Source organism: Panthera leo, chromosome A3 (assembly GCF_018350215.1).
Source record: "Panthera leo isolate Ple1 chromosome A3, P.leo_Ple1_pat1.1, whole genome shotgun sequence".
Classification (NCBI taxonomy): domain Eukaryota; kingdom Metazoa; phylum Chordata; class Mammalia; order Carnivora; family Felidae; genus Panthera; species Panthera leo.
Window position 1 is genome coordinate 86,611,416 of NC_056681.1, and position 25,366 is coordinate 86,636,781.

Sequence of the window (25,366 nt, forward strand, 5' to 3'; positions counted from 1 at the left end):
CAATACATATATTACATATTAATATAAATAACATTTTAATGAAAAATAGCTATATATTCCAAAGCATTAACATTTAGTGAGCAAATTGGCATTCTTTTACATTTTGCAAAGTTCTTTAACGCCTGCTTTAATGGAAGACAGCTGGATTCTCATATATGCTTCTGCATCGTTTGTTGTGATACATGGTTTTGGTTGAAGTATAGGAAGAAAATCTGGTCTTGTACAGATATGTACTTGGAAAAGGGCATTTTAATAGCCTTTTAACAGAATTGTAGAAATGTAGATATGTCAAGTAGCCTTTGCAAAACTCCACTGTACAAATGGGAGAGAATGACAGTGAAAAGGCAAATAATGTCTTAGTGTTATCATGAGGAGAGCTCTGACCTTGCAGGCCTCCTGAAGGAGTCTGGAGACCCCAGGCATCCCAGACCACACTCTGAGAGCGGCCGGGCTGGCTTAAGTTAGCATGGCAGTTAAACAGAGCCACTTGCTTGCCTTGCAGGACCTGATAGACGACTTGAAGTCGGAACTGAGTGGCAACTTTGAGCGGGTGATCGTGGGAATGATGACGCCCACCGTGCTGTATGATGTGCAGGAGCTGCGACGGGCCATGAAGGTGTGTGTCCCTCTTCTTCTGCAGCCACGGACCAGCTTCCTCAAGAAAGTGACAAAAACCCTGTGGGAGTGGGGAGGGAGAAGTTCAGGAGAAAGATTTTCCTTCACTGATGACAACTCGAAAACATGACATTACATTATAGCAATTGTAAACTTCAAAGCTGTTCTCCATAAAGTTATGCAATCATTTGCTCTTTCCTGTGGCTCCACGGGGAGTGGTTAGAGTTGTGCTTGTGGTGCAGCTTCAGGACCGTTCTTGTCATGTTAGCTGCTTTTGAGATGCGAAACTTCATGGCTGACACAGTGGAGCCTCTGGGGCTGCCGGAGGCTCACTACTGGCAGAAAGGGTTCTCAGCCTCCCTCAGTGCTAGATCCACTGTGCCCTAGCCCTAGGCTGACTGTTTTTAATGACCAACTACAAAATTCAAATACAGTTACCCTCCTCCCCGAACATGCCAGTAAATAGCCTTGTGGAAGGTTCTCGGCTAGGCTCTGGGAAAGCAAAGAGGTAACAGTCTTTGCCAGAAGATTCTGCCTTTCAAAGGAAAAGTATGGGGATGGGGGAGGCAGGCAACTGGGGGGCTTAGACTCTTTTTAAATTTTTTAATGTTTATTTTTGAGCGAGAGAGAGAGAGTATGAGCTGGGGAGGGGTGGAGAGAGAGAGAGAATCCCAAGCAGGCTCCACGCTGTCAGCACAGAGCCGCATGTGGGGCTTGATCTCACTAACCATAAGATGATGACCTGAGCAAAAATCAAGAGTCAGACGCATAACAGACTGAGCCACCCATGTGCCCAAGCATTGGACTCTTGATATCATCTCAGGTTGTGAGATTGAGCCCTGTGTCAGACATGGAGCCTGCTTGGGATTCTCTCTCTCCCTCTCTCTCTGCCCCTCCCCTGCATGCACATCTGCACGGTCTCTCTCTCAAAACAAATAAATTAAAAAAAAAAAAAAAAAAGTACAGGGGAAGTCAAGGAAAGATTAAGCCTCTAGAGGGCAGACACTGTCCATAACCTGGCAAGATAATCAGCTGATAGAAACACCCCATAAATGTTTGTTATTATTAAAAACAATTATGGTAAACATTGGAATTTGGGCAGGACAACTTAAAAATTAGCAAATCCTGTTCCTAGAACCCAATAGGTTGCTTTTTTCTCTGCAGATTCCTGGTTATATGCCTCTGTGTCTGGGATTCAACATTATAAACTGACTCATAACTCCCTCTTCTCTGGGTTTCGTGTTTAGGGAGCTGGCACGGATGAGGGCTGCCTGATTGAGATCCTGGCCTCCCGAACACCTGAGGAGATCCGACGTATAAACCAGACCTACCAGCTTCGTATGTAGCATTCTCAGGGGCCCCACTGAGGTTTCACTGTGATCTGAAAAGTAAACTAGCAGTGGGTAGTTACCTACTGATTAAACTTTCTTCTTAGAGGGGCACCTGGGTGGCTCAAGTCAGTTAAGCATCTGACTTTAGCTCAGGTCCTGATCTCGTGGTCTGTAGTCCATGGGTTCAAGCCCCATGTCAGGCTCTGTGCTGACAGCCTGGAGCCTGCCTCAGATTCTGTGTCTTTCTCTCTTCCCCTTCCCCACTACACTCTGCCTCTCTCTCTCTCTCTCTCTCTCTGCACTCTCTCTCAAAATGATACATAAACATTAAAAATTTTTTTTAAAAATACTTTATTCTTACAAACACTGACCATGAGGGATCCTTAGTTCCAAGCTCCACTTTTAGGCAGTTTCCTGTCTAGGCAAATGACAATCTGTTTGCTTCTCAAGACTTCTTTTTTTTTTTTTTTTCTCAAGACTTCTTAGGTGAAGATGCCACTCCCAGTGCAGTGTTTTATTACCCTGAAAGTTGTTCCTTATTATCAAGCAGAGAATCAAACATGTTTGTTCAAAAGTGGTGGCACCAATGAATCTTAGCATTTCAGGGAATGCCCTGGAGGGGCTCTCTCGCCCAACTTCTTACCTCCACACTGGACTGTATACCCTCCAGCCACCTAAGAAAGATAGCCATTTATTCCTCTCTTAAAAATCTCCAGAGGATGATGTTTCTGAAGAGTCTTTAAAAGATAATATACCTTTTTGCCCTAAGAATGTAATTTAAAAAAAAAAAAAAAACTGCTCAAAGGTTTAGATCCTATAGTGCTTGTTTGGTATTGTTTATATTAGCTAAATATGTCCATCAGTAACAGGTTGACTAAACAAAATATGGTGCACCCACACAATGGAGTATTATGTAGTCATCAAAATGTATATTGAAGGATATTATTAAATTCTGTTAAATGGTATGGTATATGGATAAGTGAAAAAGACAAATCATAAAATAGCATGCTATGATGCCATTTTTTTAAAAAAGAAAAAAATAACAGGGGCACCTGGGTGGCTTAGTCGGTGAAGCATCCTATTCTTGATTTCAGCTCAGGTCACGATCTTGTGGTTCACGAGTTCAAACCCTGCATCAGGCTCTGCACTGACAGCGTGGAGCCTACTTGGGACTCTCTTTCTCTTCCTCACTCTCTGCCACTCCCCCGCTCATGCTGTCTTCCCTCACCCCAATAAATAAACTTAAAAAAAAAGAATAAAAGAAAAATAACATACGTATATAAGGAAAAATGAGGAAGGAGACTCACCAAGGTGGTATCGATGATTATTTCTGGGTGATTAGATTATGGTGGAGTTTTGTGGAGTCTTTTTCCCTCCATTTTACTTTGTTTTTCCCTGAGTTTTCCATGTACTACTCTGGTAGAAAGGAAACAAAACAGTAAGAGTTTTGGTAAGTGTTCAGGGCAGGAGATACTAAACCTTGGGAGCTTCATTCGAACACTCCAATCCCCATGTCTGCTGAATGGATCTTCTACCCAAGGGCTGTGAAGGGCTGCAACTTCTCTGGGGAAGCTCTTGGTGGGAAGCTGCTAGAATTTGGGTCTGACATGCCCCCTGCATGTCCCCAAACACAGGCTCAGAAACTCTGTTTGCCTTTCCATGTGCCAGTCAACAGTCACCGTTCCTTCCATCACTGAGAACCACGGTGGGGGCAGACTCCTGGACAGTAGTAACTGCAGGAGGAGGAGTACAGCCCCAGCCCTCTTGACCTTTCATTTTAAGGACCAGGAACATCTTGTTTCTACTATAATGACAAGCTAAACTTGCCTTGACCATTTTACAAGAGTTCAGTTTTGGAAAAACTGTGTGTGGGGTTGAAAACCCTCATAACAAACTGCTTCGGTAAACTGGCTGATCCTGGGGAGGACAGATGGTTCTGGAGCATGACGCAGCACTGGACAGGACTCTACTCTGATGCAGCTAACTTTGCTCTCTTGCCAGAATATGGGAAGAGCCTTGAAGATGACATTCGCTCTGACACTTCATTCATGTTCCAGAGGGTGCTGGTGTCTCTGTCCGCTGTGAGTCGCGCCCTCAGTGGGCTGCTCCTGATGGGGGTTGAGTTCTATCGGGATGCTTGCTCCAAATCCCCTTTTCCAGCCTTGCTCACCCTTTCATCCTGCCAGATGTGAATATTCCCCAAGTGTTGTTCTTGGGCCTCTCTGCTATTTTAATCCTCTCTCTTTTAGAGACTGGCTACTCACGCATGCCCATTTATTCAAATTTATATATATAAATACCTAATACATGCCAGGTACCCTTGCTACTCAGTGCATTGAGACAACTTCTAGGCTTTAAGAGTTTATGTTGTCATAAAGGAATATATCAGGTACACAGATTGCTATAATAAAGGCATGAAAAGTGCCAAAGGAGGAGCACAGAGTAAAAGGAAGTTTCAAGGACAGAGTCTGGTTGCAGAAACAAAGAGCAGCCTTCATGACAGAGGTGCTGGTGCAGAGAGGACTCGGAGGGTCTCTAGGATTTCAAGAGGCACAGATATAGGTGAGTGCGTTACAGGCAGGAAGAACAGCCAGAAAGAGGCAAGGAGGCAGGGGACATGGGGTGTGGGGTGTGTTCAAGGAATTGTTGGCTGAGCAGTTGGTTGGTGATTCTAGGAACAAGGTGGAAAGATGAACTGAGATCCCTTGTTGGGAGAGCAGTAGGGAGCTGCTAAAGGTTTGGGATCGCTGGAGTGAACTGCATTTTTAGAAGAGTAATGTAACAGTGATGTGTAAGATCAGTTGAACTGAAGGCTGGGAGGCCTGGTAGGAAGTTACCTCAATATTCCAGATGAGAAGTAAAGCAGGACTGGGCTAGTGTGGGAGGAGGGGTACGAGAAAATAGAAGATGCATACATGTGACATTTCACATGACTCCCCAATTTTGTCTTTATCCTGACGTCCTTCCTGAGTGTAGGACTCTCATTTCTCACTGCTTTTTAAGGTGTTTCCTTATAGTCTACAATCACCTCAAATCAGTCCTCCTAAACTAAACCTGAACTCATTTCCCCCCCAAACCAGCTCATCTTCCTGACTTCCTGTTTCTGTTAATATTGTAAAACAATAATATTGTTTCTGTTAATATTAACAAGGCAGGACCCCAGAAATCATCTCCAACCCCACCACACTCCGCCTGTGATATTTACTTAATAATGCTGACCTGCTTTACTTGTTTCCTTATTTTTTCCTCACTTCTTATTTCTTAGCATTTCTTAACTCATTTTGTTCTTTGCCTTTCAGATTTAGTACTCTGCCAAGCCATGCCTAGACCATAGAATATTGAGACAGCATAGCAATAGAGGTAGTCTAACAAGGGTGCCTGGGTGGCTCACTTGGTTAAGCATCCAACTCTTGATTTCAGCTCAGATCATGATCTCACAGTTTATGAGTTTGAGCCCTACATTGGCCTCTGCACTGACAGCTCAGAGCCTGCTAGGGATTTTGTCTCCCTCTCTCTCTGCCATTCCCCGTGCTCTCTCTCTTCTCTTCTCTTCTCTTCTCTTCTCTTCTCTTCTCTTCTCTTCTCTCTCTCTCTCTCTCTCAAAAATAAATAAATAAGCATTAAAAAAAATAGTCTAACAGTCCAGAGGAAAGTAACCTGTTACTCCTTACCATTCCTCCCAGACTTCAACCCTGCCCTTCCCATGAGCTGATGTTGGTGAGGGGTGAGGCATTTTCACATGCTCCTTAAGCCCCACTGCTGGTCCTAGACTCTTGATTCTCCTTTGTTCCAAGCCCTTATTTGGCAGAATTGATCAATGTAGATTTGCCGGCTAGGAAGGCCTTGAGTCAGCTGGGAAGACATAGGAGTGGGGTGAGCTGGCAAAGGGAGGAGACAGCAGTGGAGGGAGCAGTCAGCAGGCAGTGTTTCTCTGCTTCCCCTTCTGCTGGCAGAGACTGCCCAGGCAGCATGAAGGAGCCGCTGGCTCTGGTTGGTCATGTTCTCTAGGCACAGACCAGAGCCACAGGAATAATGCAAACACATTCAGAGGACATCTGCCCTGTCTCCCTAGGCTGGAAGTGTGACCTCTGTGGGCATTCTAATTACCATGTCCTTGGGTTCCCAGACATTCTGTCCTAACAGTGTGCCCCACCACCATCTTCATGGATACTCTCTCATTCTCTGTTTTGCTTTTCTCAGGGTGGCAGGGATGAAGGAAATTATCTGGATGATGCTCTCATGAGACAGGATGCTCAGGTTAGTAGAACTGAAATTTCTTTCTTTTCTTTTGCCAGTAAGACATGCCTTAGTTGGTGGATCCCCTCTTATATTTCAGTGTATATTTCCTGGCTGGGATATATTATAAAAAAAAAAAAAAAAGAAAAGATTCCCATAGATAACCTTTAATGCAGAAATTTCTTGCAGAGATACTTGGGGCTTGAGGGTGATACAGGGCATCATTATATAAGCCTCCCTGTGTTCTTGACATTGGGACCATGGTGTGGCCACCCCAGAGAACCATGGACCATCTTTGGAATCACTTGAAGGTGAAGGGACCTGCCTTTGCTTTATTTACCTTGCATTTTTACTTCCCCAGAGAGAACATTTGACAGCACCTGTGTTAAACAGCTTGGCGCAGTGTGTACCCCATTGGGGTAAAATTAATATCAAACCCCAAGAGGCAGTTGTTTCCCTGGTGCCCAGCCCACTGATGCTGCCCTGGCACTGATGCCTGATCTATTTACTGCAGCCAGGTAACACTGACAATAAGAACTAATAAAAAGTGGGTCCTTACCAAGTGCCAAACACTGTTGAGCTCTTGATACAAAGTATGTCATTGAATCTTTGCAATAACCCTGTGAACCAAGTATTGCTATCCCCGTTCTATGGACAAGAAAATTGAGGCTTACAGAAGTCCAGTTCCTTGCTCAAGTTCACAGATAATACATGGCAGAACTGGGATTTGAACCTAGGCAATTTGGATCTAGATCCTGTACTCTCAACCAATATACAACCATGGGGAAGAACTGTTCCCATTCATTATGCAAGGTATGAACCACTATGGATTCTGCAGGAAAGAACCCGTTGCTTTCACCAAGAGGGAGAGGGGTATGTGTGTCATAAGAGTTCTGAGGATGCAGGGAGGCCCATCCCATACTAGAGAAATAGGAAATTGCCTCTAAAACAAAAGCTTTGAGGAGGGAGAAGGTATTGAAAACGCTGAACTCCTGGTTGCTTACATGAATTTCAGCTACCTCAAAGACAACATTTTTGGGTATGTTGGAAGGAGCCTCCGTAGCACAGGTGTATCTCAAACTAAATGAAGAGTTAGCAAGCAATTTATTCCTGAGACATTATAGCCACTATCAATTGTTGGTGCGTTTCTTAGATGCCAGGCATTGCATTTAACTGCTTTGCGCTTTTTCCTCACAACACATCTGTGAAGTAGATATTTTTACTTCTGCTTTAGAGATTAAGAAACTGATGTGAAGATTTAAATAACTTATCCAAAAAAATCATTCCTAACTACGGTAAATGATAAGTAAATAAATAAATAACTTGTCCAAGATCTCATAGCTGGTAGAATTGGGCTCCTTGAATCCAGGTCTGTCTGATTTTTTTAAACAAATGCAGTTCAATCAACTGTTTTGAGGGCTCTTCAAGGAGCCTCTTGGAAGTGATCAGCTGAAAGGGGTTTCCTACCAAGTTTGGGCTGGGAAAGTTGGACGGAGGAAGTAGAACTCAGAGTAGCTTTTTCTGGATCCTTCACCAAGAGGTGAGGAATTTAAGACCAACGCCCACTGATATTTCAGCTCTTGTAGGATAAGACGGTAGGAAAACCTTGTCAGCCTTTGCTGTGGCTTGTATCAGCAGCAGGGGGAGTGGTTGCAACCACTAGGTATTATAGCTGGATTTTGAGGAAAGTAAATGAGTTTGAGATGAGAAGAATGATCAGGGCAGGTGGAATCAGGTCATGGTAACTTACAAAAGGTAGAAATCTTAAAATTTAAAAAGGCTGTTATCCAACGAGTCCAATTTCATCTGTTCTTGGGATGAAACTGGCACTGAAGGACATCATAGGGAGTGCTCAAAATTCCTACTTTAAAAAGAAACTCATGGGGCGCCTGGGTGGCTCAGTCGGTTGGGCAGCCCACTTTGGCTCAGGTCACGATCTCACGGTCCGTGAGTTCGAGTCCCGCATCGGGCTCTGTGCTGACAGCTCGGAGCCCGGAGCCTGTTTCAGATTCTGTGTCTCCCTCTCTGACCCTCCCCCGTTCATGCTCTGTCTCTCTCTGTCTCAAAAATAAATAAACGTTAAAAAAAAATTTTTTTTTTTTTAATAAAAAGAAACTCATGATATATTAAAACTACCCTAGGGGCACCTGGGTGGCTCAGTCGGTCAAGTGTCCAGCTTCAGCTCAGATGGTGATCTCAAGATTCGTGAGTTTGAGCCCCACATCAGGCTCTGTGCTGACAGCTCAGAGCCTGGAGCCTGCTTCAGATTCTGTGTCTCCCTCTCTCTCTGACCCTCCCCTGCTTGGGCTCGGTCTCTCTTTCTCTCTCAAAAATAAACATAAAAAAAGTTTTTAAACTACAGTAAAAATGCCCTTCAGAGCTTTGGCTGGATCACACATTTTGGTTCTCTTCTCCTGAAAAACAAATAAACCAGCAAATCTAAAAAAGGGAAAATCTGCATCAACACTGGAAACCATGGAGGAGGGCCGTTAAAATGCCAGATGGGCAGCAAACCTGGGCCAAGGATGCAGGAAGGACATTTCTGCCACAGAAAAGAGGCCAATGCCCCCAACCTCAAAGCACAGTGGCTTTGTGCGAACAGGAAGAAATTCCTCAGGGAACTCCTGTGTCTCAGCAGCCCTCCGTGGACTAGCAACTGGTGCTCCTGCTGGAACTCCATCCATATAAAAAGTGAGGAGCTCCGAGAAGAATCCCCTCACCTTGTTCTGGAGGAAAAGAACAGATCTGGATAGACTGCTCATCACTTAAAAATGAAAAAGCGTGACAGTCAGCAAACCCTCAGCTCAGACGCTATATGGCCTGTGAACAAACAGAAGCAGCAAGGGAGGCAAACAGGGCCACACTGTCAGGAAGAGGCAGATTTCACATGGCTTTGGACCCTAAAATACACAAGAGAAAAACAGGTTTCAGTGAAACAAGAGCTAAATAAAAAGGCAGTGAGAAAAGAACAGAGATGAAAACGGAGCCAGATGAAGGGCAAGAAAAGATAAAGGAGCTAGATGAGCCGACAAGAAGTGATCTTAGACAAAACAGGAAAATCTGAATTTTAAAGCTTATTACTTTATTACTTAGATGAACTCTTCGTGCCCTCTGAGCTTTAAAATTCCATGGTTCTGTGAATTGACTCTAAAGCAGTGAGGAAATTAGACAAAGAAATGAAAGAATAGATGAGTAGATGGAGGGAAGCCCAATGAGTGACAAAAATGTGTCAGTTAAGGGCATTTTGAGAAACTTAACAAGCCAGCTGCTGATTATAAATAAACAGTAGGGTTTTAAATTAAAAAAATAAAAAAAAATTTTTAATAAATGTTTATTTTTGAGAGAGAGACAAGAGTGTGAGCGGGGAGAGGCAGAGAGAGAGGGAGACACAGAATCCGAAGCAGGCTCCAGGCTCTGAGCTGTCAGCACAGAGTCCGACGGAGGGCTTGAACCCACGAGCTGTGAGATCACGACCTGAGCCGAAGTCAGACACTTAACGGACTGAGCCACCCAGGTGCTGCAAAAACATTTTTAAAATAAAACACACATAGGGGAGGGGAAGGAAAAAAAAAAAAAAAGAGAGAGGTTAGAGTGGGAGAGAGCCAAAGCATAAGAGACTGTTAAAAACTAAGAACAGGCTGAAGACTGAGGCTACCCGGTGAGGCTCTCCAGGTTGCTCTGTCCACCGATTTATGATTTTCTGCCGTATCTTTAAAAAAATGGCAACTAATGGTGCTGTTCTGAAGAGACTGGAACAGAAGGGTGCAGAAGCAGATCAAATTATTGAATATTTAAAGCAGCAAGTTGCTCTTCTTAAGGAGAAAGCAATTTTGCAGGCAACTTTGAGAGAAGAGAAGAAACTTCGAGTTGAAAATGCTAAATTAAAGAAAGAAATTGAAGAATTGAAACAAGAGCTAATTCAGGCAGAAATTCAAAACGGAGTGAAACAAATACCATTCCCATCTGGTACTCCACTGCAAGCTAATTCCTCGGTTTCCGAAAAAGTGATACAGTCTATACCAATAACAACTGTATCTTCTGGTGCCAAAGAACAGATAACAGGAGGAAGAGCAGAAGAAAAGATGAAAGAGAAAATTGAAATGAAAGAGAAAAAGGAGAAAAAACAATCAATAGCAGGAAGTGCTGACTCTAAGCCAATAGATGTTTCTCGTCTGGATCTTCGAGTTGGTTGTATCATTACTGCCAGAAAACATCCTGATGCAGATTCTTTATATGTAGAAGAAATAGATGTTGGAGAAACAGCCCCAAGAACAGTTGTCAGTGGCCTGGTGAATCATGTTCCTCTTGAACAGATGCAAAATCGGATGGTGATTTTACTTTGTAACCTGAAACCTGCAAAGATGAGGGGAGTAATATCTCAAGCAATGGTAATGTGTGCTAGTTCACCTGAGAAGGTTGAAATCTTGGCACCTCCTACTGGGTCTGTTCCTGGAGACAGAATTGTTTTTGATGCTTTTCCTGGAGAGCCTGACAAGGAGCTAAATCCTAAGAAGAAGATTTGGGAGCAGATCCAGCCAGATCTCTGCACTAATGATGAGTGTGTGGCTACATACAAAGGAGTTCCCTTTGAGGTGAAAGGGAAGGGAGTGTGTAGGGCTCAAACTATGACCAACAGTGGAATAAAATAAAATAAAATAAAATACTCATTTACTGAAATACATTGGAGAAAACTTTAATAACAATAAAAAGAAATATATTTGTCAAAAAAAAAAAAAAAAAAAAACAACTAAGAACAAACTGAGGGTTGATGGGGGGTGGGAGGGAGGGGAAGGTGGGTGATGGGTATTGAGGAGGGCACCTTTTGAGATGAGCACTGGGTGTTGTATGGAAACCAATTTGACAATAAATTTCATATATTGAAAAAATAAATAAACAAATAAATAAATAAATAAATAAATAAAACACACATAACATAAAATTTGCCATCTTACCCATTTTTAAGTGTACAGTTCAGTAATGTTAACTATGTGCATATTCCTGTGCAAACAATCTCCAGAGCTTTCTCACCTTGCAAAACTGAAACTCTATACCATTAAACAACTCCTCATTTCCCCCTCCTCCCAGCCAGTGACAACCACTCTCTGGCTTTCTGTTTCTATGAGTTTGACTAGACACCTCATACAAGGTAATCGCACAGTACTTGTGTTTGTGTAACTGGCTTATTTCACTTAGCATAATGTCCTCAGGGTTCATCCAGGTTGTAGCATGTGCCAGAATTTCCTTCCTTTTTAAGGCTGGATCATATTCCAATGTTTGTATAGCCCACATTTTGTTTACCAATTCATCTGTCTGTCGATGGACAGTTGAGTTGCTTCTAACTTTTGGCTGTTGTGAATAATGCTCTGTGAATATGGATATACAGATATTTCTGTAAGATCTGCTTTCCATTCTTTTGGCTATATACTCAGAAGTAGTATTGTTGGATCATATGGTAATTCCATTTTTAATTTCTTGAAGCATAGCCATACTGTTTTCTATAGAGGCTGCGTTATTCTACGTTCTCATCAACAGTGCACAGGGTTCCAGTTTCTCGACATCCTCGCCAACAGTTGCTATTTTCCTGTTGTTTTTTTAAAATAGCAGTGAGGTAATATGAATAGTAGTTTTGATTTATCAGTAATATAGTTAAAGTGGCCAGAGTCAAATTCTTATAGTCCTACCTGTTTGGAATATAAACAATTACTAATGGGGTCCTGGTTCTACTGTGACACCTTGTGTAGCCTTCGGCAAATCACAGATCATTCTACAGTAGTGTTGTCCAGTAGAATTTTCTGCGATGCTGAAAATGTTCTACATTGGCACTCTCATATGGGTGTCCACTGGCTAATTTTAATTAACTAAAATTAAATGAAATTTAAAAGTCAACTCCTCAGCCAGAGTAGCCACAAATGGCCACAGAGCACCTGAAATGTGGCTAGTCTGACTGAGGAGTTGACTTGTAAATTTTCATGAATGAAAATGTAAGTAGTCACATATGGTTAGTGACTTCTGTATGGTAAGCCTAGTCTAGGGCATTCCTTTCAGCTCTGATGATATATACTGTAGTATATAGTCTGTATATAAGGAGTCTGTGTATAAGAAGCTGCTGCTGGTGCTTGCCCTCCCAAGGAGATAGTAAAAGGTCCCATTAGTCATATACCTAAGGAAAAGTCTTGAGTCATTGTTTGCCACTCACCAACACCACTTCCACCCTCATCACCAACAAAATAAAACGCAGCCAGCTCAGCTCTTTGAAGTTCTGGAAATATTTAATATATTTCCTGGCACCTTCTCTGTGATGTTTTAAACTTGTGCTTTGTTTGGCTTCAGGACCTGTATGAGGCTGGAGAGAAGAAATGGGGGACAGATGAGGTGAAATTTCTAACTGTTCTCTGTTCCCGGAACCGCAATCATCTGTTGCATGGTAAGGCACTTGCCTCATCTTCCAAAGAAGCCGTTTGAAAGACAGTGAAAACTATATTGTCCATAATTAATTTAGAACCTTTTCCCCTTTACTTGGTACAAAGAACTGATTGCACTGAACTGTCTTAGATATCTTACCTTGGAAATGTAGGAGTGCAACAGTATGCATGAGAGCCAATTTCTGAAATATTAATGATGAATAATTAGTGGATATACAATGTATTCATAGGGGTTTGGCATTCCTGTTTGTAGGAAACCAACGTTCGCGCTCAGTCCTTTTTCTAAAGCAGCCCCATTTAATTAAAAAAAATTTTTTTTTAAAGTTTACTTATTTATTTTGAGAGAGAGAGAGAGAAAATGAGTGGGGTAGGAGTAGAGAGAGAGGGAGAGAGAACTCCAAGCAGGCTCTGCACTATGAGTACTCGAACTCACGAACTGCAAGATCATGATCTGAGCCGAGATCACGAGTCGGACACTAAACTGACTGAGCCACCCAGGCACCTGCCCCATTTAATTTTACTTACATAAGAAAAAATCTTCAGTACATCAGTGAGTAATGAAGTAGAATTGTTGGTTGATATTTATTCCTATTTAATATCCAAGTTGTAAAGCTAATAGAAATTATTTCTTTAGGGAGTATGTGGCATAAGATAAATAGTGGATAGTTTCACATTTTATTTCCTATGTGTAATGTTTTTAATTTGCTTCTGGTAATGCTAGTCTTTGTAATGTGCTTTTAAACTTCTTTGGGAAAAAAATTGTGGAACATTTGTCGTCAGGTTTATTTTCTTGTAAACAGCAATGAGGATTAAATAGGATATTTCATCTTTTATATAAGCTCTTTAGGTCTTTATGTTGCAGTACAATTTTATAAACCCACCGTGCTGTATAATCACACACAATTTACAAAACCTATGGGAAATTTGAGGATGAGTTTGCTAAATTGAAAACATAAAGTAATTGAAAATTACAACACATTTGGAAGTTGCAGTGATTTCAGATATTCCACAGTGCCTAAAAATAGGTAATTACACCTGTTAATAAATATCACAGGCTACCATCAGATGCACCAACTTCTGACTCAGCTCCTTATTTCTTCCCCTTGCCAGATTACTAATTACATAAATCTCCACCTGGTGGTATTTCCCCAGAACTGCAGGTCTGCTAAAGACCATGCAAATACCTTTGTAACAATTTTCACTTCTCAGCACAATTGTCGGGAAGTTATAAAATATCTGCTTGTAAACGACTGGAAGAAAATCTAAGCACTATTTGGATAAAGAAAACTTCATAATTTTCTTACCAACAAACGATAATAGTGAGGATTCAAATAACTAGGGTTTTATTAATTATCTTCTCAGTGCAGTGCTAAGCATATGATAAGCATTGTTTGTTGCAATATCCCATTGGAGCAGCCATTATTTCCCCCATTTTACAGTGACTTGTGTCAATGAGATCTTTTGATTCCAAGCAATAGACACTGACTCCAACTTAAGTAAGAAGGAGAAATAATACAGAATGGGACAAGAGGGAAAATGGAAAAAACTGGTGGCTCATAGAATTGAAGGAAGAGCTGAACAATTCCAGGAAGAACAGAAATCAAGGCAGTTCTGGGGATCACAGTGGAAGGGAGTCACGTATTTTACTTGTAAGGCAGAGTTTCTCAGTCTGGTCTTCGTTGAAAATGCTGGTTCTTGAACCCCTACTTCAGACTGGCTGATTTAGAATCCCTGAAAGTGACATTCAGGACGTTTCCCAGGTTCCCCAGTTAATTCTTCTGTTCTCTGAGGTTAAAGCTGACTCAGTGCTTTTGGCCATTCCCATTATCTGCTCATTTATAAAACCCCCAGGAGGGGGAAAGCCTGGGTGGCTCAGTCAGGCATCAGACTCTTGATTTCAGCTTAGGCCATGATCTCATGGTTGTGAAATCGAGTCCCACATCCCACTCCATGCTGGATGTGGAACCTACTTAAGACTCTATCTTTTTCTCTCTCTTTAAAAATTAATTAATTAATTAATTAAATTAAAAAAATCCCCAGGAGGGTAAGACTGGCTGTGGTCCGATGAACTGCCCACTGATTTGGTAGAGCTTATGGTGTATGTTGGGGGGCAGGGATGTCTGTGGGTTGACAGCCATGTGAAAATCACACTGATGGGGCCTGGGGCAATACCCCAAAGAGAGCAATGTTAAGAAAAAACAGATATCCACTCTAAGAAGGCTCCAGAAGGAGACAGCGAGAGGAAAATAGGTTCATCGCATTCAAAAATACTTGGCAAAAAGTGAAAGAAAAACTAATTATGTTACAGTCTATTAAAAGAGGCAACCATTTGTGTCAAATGTGACTCAGTATTCAAGGGGTTGACTTACTCTAGTTTTAAGCCAAAAGGAACACACAGGTGATTGCCAAGGCCAGAATTGCAAAAAGACATGTTCTGCTCATTAAGAGAACAATGAGAAAAGAAAGCACATCTCTCTAGATGTTAGGTTCATTTTATGTGTGAGAAAACAGGGTCCCAAATAAGGGAAAGGACTCACCTGATCTCCTCCGAGAGTCACAACATTCCTTCATCCTCCCCTCGCACCCATTCCACTTGCCTGTGCCTCCTGGGTTCTCACTGACACTGCTAATTACTTTCTTCCTGAGGTATGCCAAAGAATAAATAGTGACTGCTTTGGATTCTGTGTCTCACTCTGTCTCACTCACACTCTGTCTCTGTCTCTCAAAAGTGAATAAACGTTAAGAAAAAAATTTTTTTCGGGGCACCTGTGTGGTTCAGTCGCTTAAGCATCTGGCTTTGGCTCAGGTCATGATCCCACTGTTTGTGGGTTTGAGCCCCACGTCAGGCTCTGTGCTGACAGCTCAGAACCTGCAGCCTGCTTCAGATTCTGTGTCTCCCTCTCTTTCTGCCCATCCCTCACTTGTGTTCTGTCTCTCTCAAAAACAAACATTAAAAAAATTTTTTTAATTAAAATAAAAAATGGGGGTGTCTCAAACGTCCATTGATGGATGAATGGATAAAGAAGATGTGGTATACATATACAATGAAGTATTACTCGGCAATCAAAAAGAATGAAATCTGGCCATTTGCAACTACGTAGATGGAACTGGAGGGTATTATGCTAAGTGAAATTAGTCAGTCAGAGAAAGACAAATGTCATATGACTTCACTCATATGAACACTTTAAGATACAAAACAGATGAACATAAGGGAAGGGAAGCAAACAGGGAGGGGGGCAAAAACATAAGAGACTCTTAAATATGGAGAACAAACAGAGGGTTACTGGAGGGGTTATGGGAAGGGGGATGGGCTAAAATGGTAAGGGGCATTAAGGAATCTACTCCTGAAATCGTTGCACTATATGCTAACTAACTTGGATATAAATTAAAAAATTAAATTAAATTAAATTTTTAAAAACTACTTGTAAAAAAAAAATGGGGGCACCTGGGTGGCTCAGTCGGTTGAACATCCAACTTCAGCTCAGGTCATGATCTCCCGGTCCATGAGTGCCAGCCCCACATCAGGCTCTGTCATGACAGCTTAGAGCCTGGGGCCTGCTTTGGATTCTGTGTCTCCCTTTCCCTCTGCCTCTCCCCCACTCACACTCTGTCTCTGTCTCTCAAAAATGAATAAATGTTAAAAAAAATTTTTTTAAATAAACAGTGATCTCTAGAATGCTCATTCTCTCCATAAATTTCAGTTTCCTCTATTCTTTTTATTATTTATAATTCCATTTTGTTATTGTTTGTAGTGTTTGATGAATACAAAAGGATATCACAGAAGGATATTGAGCAGAGTATTAAATCTGAAACATCTGGTAGCTTTGAAGATGCTCTGCTGGCCATAGGTAAGCTGGTAGAGGGTGGGAAGTAGAGAAACAAATGTTTACCGACTTTTCCCCTTACTAGTTTGTTGTCATGGGGATATAGGTGTTTTCAGGGATTTAAAAAAAAGTTTCAGTCACTCATAATGAGATGCAGAATTTTAAACAAGAAGTATTATATATGATCTGATTATTATTATATTATGTAGCTTTATATATTTTATATTCTCTGTGCCTTTATATCTTAATATACCGGAGAGATAATCCTATACTAGCTGCATCTTGTAAGTCTATGGATGGTTAGAACTAATAACTGTTTCATATGGTAGGCATAGTAATCATTTTGAAACTATATGCTGCCTTTTGCTTTAATTGCCTTTATTAATTATTTCTCCATGGTCTATGTTCATAAAACATAGACCTTGGCTAAAATTCTTCTGACAAGGCAATCAAGAGAATACTACTTCATACCTTGTAGAAACAGAGAGAACAATTGTCACTTTTTTCTCATAGCTTTTATAATTTTTTTATTTCTTTTTTTTTTTTTTTATCTCTTAACAGTAAAGTGCATGAGGAACAAATCTGCATATTTTGCTGAAAGGCTTTATAAATCTATGAAGGTAAATGGCTCATTTTTAGCATCTGAATGACTCCAACATGTCTTATGTCCACCTTCATGTTTACTTCTGTTTCCCATACAAATTAACCAAAATCAGCTTGAGATACTCAGTTCAACTCATCAAATACTTCACCGAGTGCCTGCTAATGATAATACTAGGTAATATTTATTGAGTACTTACAACATGTGATCACCATTCCTAATGCTGTATACATATGGATTAATTTTATCCCTATAACAGCTCTAAGGGGAAGGTCCTATTATTAACCCCCATTTTACAGATGAGGAAACTGAGACATAGGGAGGATGTGCAGTTTGTCCAAGGTCCTCAGTAAGGAAGTAATGGAGCAAGGATGCAAATATTGGCAATTTGGCTTCAGAGCCCAGGCCCCTAACCATGCATCATACTCTGTGCAGAGACTGCTGCTGGGAACCGTGAGAGGTACAGGAGAGATTGGAAGGTAGGAAGGGGAAGACACATGTGTGCAAAATACCAGTAAGAACAAAATAGAATATAAGACAGTAGTTGAGGATCCAAATATATAGGAACACAGAAAGAAGAGTATCTTCCAGTATTTGTTTAGGGGGTGAAAATCAGAGAAGAATATTTAAAGAAGTTGGTATATTTCAGCAGGACCTTAAAGGAAATTTTACAGGGGCACCTGGGTGTCTCAGTCAGTTGAGTGTCCGACTTCGGCTCAGGTATGATCTCACAGTTTTGTGAGTTCAAGTGCTGCGTTGGGCTCTACGCTGACACTTCAGAGCCTGGAGCCTGTGTCACATTCTGTGTGTATCTCTCGGCCTCTTCCCCACTTGTGCGGGCCCTTGCTCTCTCAAAAGTAAGCAAGTAAACGTCAAAAAAAAAATAGATAAAGGGAGTTTTACGTTGGAGGATTTCATCTGGTAGGAAGGATGGTAAGGCTGGGGAAGGAAGGATGACATTCAGTGGGGAAGAATCATTGCAGGTGAGGCAGGCAGTCTGAGAACACCAGGTATGTGTCTCGAATGGCAGAGAGCAGTCTCCTCTGGTTCGAACACAGAGTGTTGGAAAGGTAGGTTGTGGAAAGCCCTGAACACCATGGTGAGGAACAGTATTCCACAGGCTTCTACAGGCTTTGTGGTGCAAAAGACGTCATCAGGAGAGCCATGCATAGGCTTGCCTTGATAGGCTAAAGAAGAGCACTGAGAACCAGCATGGATCTTGTTTTCTTCCTTAGGGCTTGGGCACCGATGATGACACCCTTATCAGAGTTATGGTTTCTCGAGCGGAGATTGATATGATGGACATCCGGGAAAACTTCAAGAGGCTTTATGGAAAGTCTCTGTATTCCTTCATCAAGGTAGGTCATGAGAGCCCGGCCTTGGCCCAGGGGAAAGCTCTGAGAAAAGAAATGGGGTTCTGACCTAGGTATTCAGACACTTCTTATCTGTTCCCTGGCAGATAGCACCACTTTTAAAGATCTTACTCTAATTCAGGTATTTCCAGTTTCTTTCCTTTCACAGATGTTTAAATCTCTGCCAGGTTAGAAGCTGGAAATGTTTGCCTTCTAAATATAGTAATTATGTTGACCCCGGACAGAGAAAGAGTATATTGTAATGAATACTTTTAAAAGTGTCACTTCCTTGCCTGCCTGCTTACAGTGGAAGATAAGCAACCAAGTCAGTCATCCAGAAACCCAGGGCCAGCTAAGATCTACAGTGGGAAAGCCTGTTAGTTACCCTGGATTTCTGCCTTTATTTACCTGGCAGCAGACTTCCCGGAGTCCTAACTGGGCATGAGAATGACAAGAAATGATTCACATCCAGGGGTGCCTGGGTGTCTCAGTCGGTTAAGCGTCTCACTTCAGCTCAGGTCATGATCTCAACAGTTCGAACCCCATATTGGGGGCTTCAGGCTGACCGTGGGGAGTCTGCTTGGGATTCTCTGTCTCCCTCTCTCTGTGCCCCTCCCCTGCTCGCGTGCTCTCTCTCTTTCAAAAGTAAATAAACATTTTTTTTAAAAAAGAAAAAATGACAAAAGTAAGAAAAATGTAAGTTATACTTATAAGGAACAACTAGAATACAGTGACATGTAAGCAGCTGTAAAAAAGAGGCCAGGGAAAAGAACATTATGCTATAAGGAAAAAGGGATTATGCTATAAGGAAAAAGAATTTAAGGAGAAAACACATTAAATAGGAAAAAAGTGATCACTTTATATTAATAAAGGCAACTATTCACAACAAAGATTAAGTCAAGAAACTTTTAAGTGCCAAATAAGTGTTGCATTCAAATCTATAAATAAGAAATTTGAAGCTCCAAAAGAAGACATTGATGGAAATATATGCCAGATAGAATTTAACACATCCTTATTCTTTGGCAGATTGATAAGACAAAGCATAAAGAAAGATATATTAAGATTTAATTTAAGAGATGTATATTAAACTTTGAATCCAATAGACAGAGATTCCCTCTTTTCTAGTGCCCATGAAGCACAAACAAAAATTGATCTAATAATTAGACCATAAAACATTATATGTAGAAATTATAGCACCTTTCTGGAAGGCTATTTTGCAACATGTACTAAAAGGCTTAAGAAAATGCACAATCATTGGGGCACCTGGGTGGCTCAGTCAGTTGAGCACCCAGCGGCTTTGGCTCAGGTCATGATCTTGTGGTTCCTGGGTTTGAGCTCCACATCGGGCTCTGTGCTGACATGACAGAGCCTGGAGCCTGCTTCGGATTCTGTGTCTCCCTCTCTCTGCCCCTTCCCCGTTTGCATTCTGTCTCCATCTCTCTCTCTCTCTCTCTCTCTCTCTCTCTCAAAAATAAACATTAAAAAAAATGTTCTTTAAGAAAAGGCACCATCATTAATCTGGTAATTCTCATTTTATGAAAATCTATCCTGAGTAAATCATCAAGAAAATGCACAAAAATTTAACTACAATTGCTTATTATAACAGTATTTATAATAGTGAAAAATTAGAAAAGATAGAAATATCTAACAGTGGGGGAGGGTAAGCAAATTATTTTACCTATATAAAACGGAATACTATTTAACCATTAAAGAATGATGTTGTAGAAGAACATTTAATAAATTAAAATAGGGAAATAATCTCTATTATGTAAAAAAGCAGAATACAGAATACTATACCCCCTCACATAGGAATCCATACATATAGAAAAAGGTCTGGAAGGATATTGCACACACCAAAATACTAAGAATATCTCTAGATGGTGGAATTAGGGTTTTTATGTTCTTTTATGTCTTTATTTCCTATATTGAACAGGTATTACTTTTGCAATAAAAAAAATAACAAGTGTTATTAAAAAAAAAAAAATTAAAAAATACCTCTCTGAGAAAAAGCCAGAGAAGACTGAAAAAGTTAACATGGTTGACTCCGAGCTGTGTATTCGTTTTGAAAACCCGCTTATCAGATTGTTGCTTTGCTTCCCTTGCCCCCAGGGTGACACATCTGGAGACTACAGGAAAGTACTGCTCATTCTCTGTGGAGGAGACGATTAAAATAAAATCCAGGAAGGATAGGAGGATTCCCAACACTTTGAATTTTTTTTTCACTTCATTTTTCCACACTGCTATTAGTATTATCGCAGAATGCTTATTTCCAATTAAAACGCCTACAGATGCTTCTTAGGGTATAGACTGTATTATTATTCATCTACAATTACTCATTATGATGCTTTAAAGCTGTACTTGCATTTCAAAGCTTATACAACTTAAAAGGAGATTTTAAATTAGAAATAAAAATGTACTCCATGGTTTTAACAGATTTCTTCCTTGTTTGTGTTTCACAGAAATTGGAATGTATTAAATTTATTTCATGGTTTTGGTGAAAAACTATTAAAGCAGAAGACTCAAAGACTGCTGTAAAATCACTTTGCTTCCCTAATTCTGTTTTCAAAGTGGCTAGTAATTTCTTTATTTGAAATTGTGAGCATGTAGTTCTTAAGAATATCAGTCCGATTAGCTGTTTTACATGGTCATACTCTGAAAACATCCACTAATCTCCTTTGTTTAGATTTTGTCTATACTGTTAGTTGATCTCTACAAAAGTTTGCATGGGAGACTTCCTTTCTCACATCTTATATTAAGATTACTTACTCTCTCCAGGTTGAAGTATACCAAAATCACCAACTCGTCTGAGCAAATTAAATTCTAAGTGTGGTTATACAGGTCATATATGTCTGGTTAGCAAACATAAATGCTGAACATTCCACAATATTATGGTTAATGTCTTAATCCAGCTGGAAGATGAATGGAAAAAAACTAAGTGTCCAACCAGGTATTATACTGGTGATGGTGTAATGTTCTGAATTTACTTTTATTTACAGGAATTTTTTTGTGCTAAAAGTAATTTTTTAAATATTTTTCAATTTTGTTGATTTGTAGTAATTTACATTTGCACTGTGCCTTTCAACTCTAAAATTATTCTGAAGTTGTACTTGATTTTATTCAAAGGTTCAGTTTATATACGACGTGGAAAAATAATTTTAATAAAACATGGTGTCTTTAAAATGTCTTTAAAATATTCTTTCTCTAATTGACTTTTCCACTTTGGAGATTTTTCACCCTGGCCCTGAAAGAAGATATCTTTAAAAAACTTGTGTTAGTCAGTTTCTGTTAGAAACTACAACCTAAAGAAGACATCCAGATGGCCAACGGGCACATGAAAAGATGCTCAACGTCACTCCTCATCAGGGAAATAGAAATCAAAACCACACTCAGATATCACCTCACGCCAGTCAGAGTGGCCAAAATGAACAAATCAGGAGACTATAGATGCTGGAGAGGATGTGGAGAAACGGGAACCCTCTTGCACTGTTGGTGGGAATGCAAATTGGTGCAGCCACTCTGGAAAACAGTGTGGAGGTTCCTCAAAAAATTAAAAATAGACCTACCCTATGACCCAGCAGTAGCACTGCTAGGAATTTACCCAAGGGATACAGGAGTACTGATGCATAGGGGCACTTGTACCCTAGTGTTTATAGCAGCACTCTCAACAATAGCCAAATTATGGAAAGAGCCTAAATGTCCATCAACTGATGAATGGATAAAGAAATTGTGGTTTATATACACAATGGAGTACTACATGGCAATGAGAAAGAATGAAATATGGCCCTTTGTAGCAACGTGGATGGAACTGGAGAGTGTGATGCTAAGTGAAATAAGCCATACAGAGAAAGACAGATACCATATGGTTTCACTCTTATGTGGATCCTGAGAAACTTAACAGAAACCCATGGGGGAGGGGAAGGAAAAAAAAAAAAAGAGGTTAGAGTGGAAGAGAGCCAAAGCATAAGATACTCTTAAAAACTGAGAACAAACTGAGGGTTGATGGGGGGTGGGAGGGAGGGGAGGGGAGGTGATGAGTATTGAGGAGGGCACCTCTTGGGATGAGCACTGGGTGTTGTATGGAAACCAGTTTGACAATAAATTTCATATATTGAAAAAAAAAAGAAACTACAACACTTGATTTCTGCTCAGTCATGATTTAATGGTTCATGTATTCAAGCCCTGCATGGGGCTCTGAGCTGAGTGTGGGGCCTGCTTGGAATTTTCTCCCTCCCTCTCTGCCCATCCCCCCCCCCCAAATAAACATTTTTTAAAAAGAAACTACAACATTAAGAAAAAATAACATATTTAATCTTATGTGCAGTCACTGCTATAAAACTAATGTTTACATATACCAAACACTACTTAATAATATAAAATAAGGTATTTAATTTATTCTCTGGAAATAAGTGATACTCTCTTATAAGTGGAACATTTGTATTAAATAAGACTACTTGCCTTCTGGGGTGCCTGGGTGGCTCAGTCAGTTAAGCATCTGACTTTAGCTCAGGTCATGATTTCATGGTTTGTGAGTTCGAGCCCCACATCAGGCTCTGTGCTGACAGCTCAGAGCCTGGAGTCTGCTTTGGATTCTGTGTCTTCCTCTCTCCCTGCCCCACCCCAGCTTGCACTCTCTGTCTCTCCCTCAAAGATAAACATTAAAAAATTTAAGAAAAAGAATAGCTGCCTTCTTTTTTCCTTCTATAATATCTATTGTATTTTGATAGATGAAATACAAAGATTTTTTTTTTCAATTTGTTTTTACTTGCCCATTATAAGTGCTTGAGCTAATGGTGAAGGCTATTTGTACAAATACTTAGTCATTCCAATTAATTACAGGAAATAGTACTGCTGCTTTGATATGTACCTAGAAGAGTATGGAATCTCCAACTTTATTTGGCTTTGGAAGCATTACAAAATTTTAGTAGTTTTAGCTTTAAATTATATATGATTTAACCAAATTTTTTAAAACAAATTGCATATGGTGACTGGATATTAATATTTGTTGACCGGAAGCAGGATAAAGCCACCTTGGAGGAATGTTTGTTTATTGTGAAGAACAAGCATGACTTTGGAATATAATTATGAGGCAACTTTGTTCTTCTGTCCCACTGTTTATTTACATTTATTCATGAGTCTACTTCTCCTGTCATTAGATGAAAATTCTGATAGTGCTGGGACTTTTCTGGTCACCCTTAGGTTTTAAAAAGTCCTGTGCAGTCCCTTATGGTCATTAATTAATATTTAGTAATTAATATGTCCAGTCAAAATTCCAAACTTGATTTATAATTGAGGCTTCTTCAGTTCTGGCCTATTGTTCAGCTCTGGACTATTGCCAGCAGGAGTAAGGAATATGGTGGGTTTCTCTTCTTTCTCCACTTTGGTTTCCTTCCCCACACCCATCCCTCCACCACAGCCCAAACTTAGCCAAAAGAGTAAAGGGGAGCAGGAAAGTTCTTACCCGACTGTTCTTGCTGTGGTGATAGAGGATCAGTACTGTGAAACAGCGGCAGATATTTAAAGCTGAATCTTAGGGACATTCTCCTGGGGTGCCTTTATCAATTCCTTTCTCAGCCCCTAGGAATCTGATAATACTTTCAGGTTCTTTGCTGAAGTCAGTTTGACCTTCCACCCAGGCCTCTGGGACAGAATCTAAGATGATCCCATGCTGGCTCTCTTATGGTGGCCCACACTTGCTCCATGGGAAACACGTGCGCACACATCCCTTGTGCTGACAAATTCTAGGCATGAAGACTGATCCCCTTGCTGCCACCATTGTCTGCTCCCCCCCCTCCTGCCCCCACCACCCCCCACCAAATTGCCTCAGCCAGCTTCTCCTGATTCAAATTTCTCAGGCATGAGTCAGACACCAGTCCACTCAGGCCCCCAAACTACATGTGGTGCTGATGAGAGTATAAATTGGTTTAATCATTCCAGAGAACTTGGAAATAGCTAATAGAGTTGGAAAGTTCCCAGGAAATCTACTTCTAGGAATCTATTTGGTGAATCTTTGTACATGGTGTTCATTGCTACTCTATAAGAACATTAAAGTAGAAACAACCTAACTCCCTCAAAAGATAAACAAATTGTGGATTAGTGACACAATGAGCAATGAAAATTAACTGGAGATTAACTGGATAAGTCTTAAAAGTAAAATTTTGAGAAAGAAGAAAGGTGCAGAATGATAGGTACAATATGATTCCATTTAATTACATGCCTAAATGTGCTAAAGAACATATAGTGCTTATGGGTATATGTTTAAGAACATGCATGGGAAAACGATAAACACTATTCTCAGGATAGTGGTCACCACAGTGGAGGGAGAGACAGAGATGGAGAGGGAACTTCTATCTATAGTGTCCTATTGAAGAGAATGAATCAAAGCTATTTTAATTTTAAATTATCATACGTGTGGTGGGACCATAGGTGTTTACCGTATTACTCTGAGTAATTCATTGTAAACACTTTATTTAAAAAGTAGCAGAATGGTGTCAGGGAGTGAAAGCTGGCTGTCCAAGGCAGACAGCTGTAAATTTTGCTTCGGCCTCCAGAAGGCACTGTAAGCCCTGCCAGTACTGGTACAGACCCTACTCAGACGTTTCACTGCAGCTAGAAGGGAAGCTGGGAAGTGCAGGGAACCTTTGCCATAACCAGTCTAGGGCGGCAGAAGGCCGATATTTATGAAACACAAAGGCCTAACGAAACTCCACATAGTAGGTCCTCCTCCCCGAGGAAGCCTTGCCAAATGCCCGCAAGGCGTGATCCCAGCTAGTGGTGAGCTCCGCTAAGGAAGAGCCCAAACAGCACCATCTTTTTTGCCCCTACTTAGCACAGAGCCTACTAGGTATCCGGAACTCAAGGAACTTTTGCAGAAACAATCAATGAGCTGGAACTCCCGGTCGGGCTAATACAAAGGGGTGTGTGAAGTAACACTAAAATCCAGATTGGCCCCAAATCTCATGGCAGCGCGAGACCCAAGCGGAGAGCA

General features: G+C 40.8%; 2 protein-coding genes and 1 long non-coding RNA gene across 5 annotated transcripts in view; 2 read left to right on the forward strand and 1 right to left on the reverse strand.

Moving 5' to 3' along the window:
- The window catches only part of ANXA4 (annexin A4), a 94,720-nt gene extending 73,169 nt beyond the window's left edge, over positions 1-21,551 (forward strand). For both annotated transcript variants that reach the window (XM_042932569.1, XM_042932568.1), the window contains exons 5-13: positions 503-616; positions 1,863-1,953; positions 3,948-4,027; positions 6,147-6,203; positions 12,513-12,606; positions 16,357-16,452; positions 16,990-17,048; positions 18,265-18,387; positions 20,491-21,551. In XM_042932569.1, the coding sequence (XP_042788503.1) occupies positions 503-616; positions 1,863-1,953; positions 3,948-4,027; positions 6,147-6,203; positions 12,513-12,606; positions 16,357-16,452; positions 16,990-17,048; positions 18,265-18,387; positions 20,491-20,550 (774 nt within the window). In that variant the 3' untranslated portion in view covers positions 20,551-21,551. The remainder of the gene's footprint in view (positions 1-502; positions 617-1,862; positions 1,954-3,947; positions 4,028-6,146; positions 6,204-12,512; positions 12,607-16,356; positions 16,453-16,989; positions 17,049-18,264; positions 18,388-20,490) is intronic.
- On the reverse strand, positions 593-24,130 carry LOC122216158. 2 transcript variants are annotated; one of them, XR_006200741.1, is made up of 4 exons: positions 23,840-24,130; positions 12,379-12,525; positions 3,254-3,362; positions 593-676 (listed from the first exon to the last, which is right to left on the reverse strand). It is a non-coding gene; the product is annotated as an uncharacterized LOC122216158 (long non-coding RNA). The 2 variants fall into 2 exon arrangements; XR_006200740.1 differs by lacking the exon at positions 593-676 and having other exon boundaries at positions 3,197-3,362.
- Positions 9,826-10,845, forward strand: LOC122216157 (aminoacyl tRNA synthase complex-interacting multifunctional protein 1-like). The gene has a single exon (XM_042932570.1). It carries the CDS (start codon positions 9,875-9,877, stop codon positions 10,829-10,831), a length of 957 nt encoding a protein of 318 aa, XP_042788504.1. The 5' UTR covers positions 9,826-9,874; the 3' UTR covers positions 10,832-10,845.
- Positions 24,131-25,366: the final 1,236 nt, after the last annotated feature.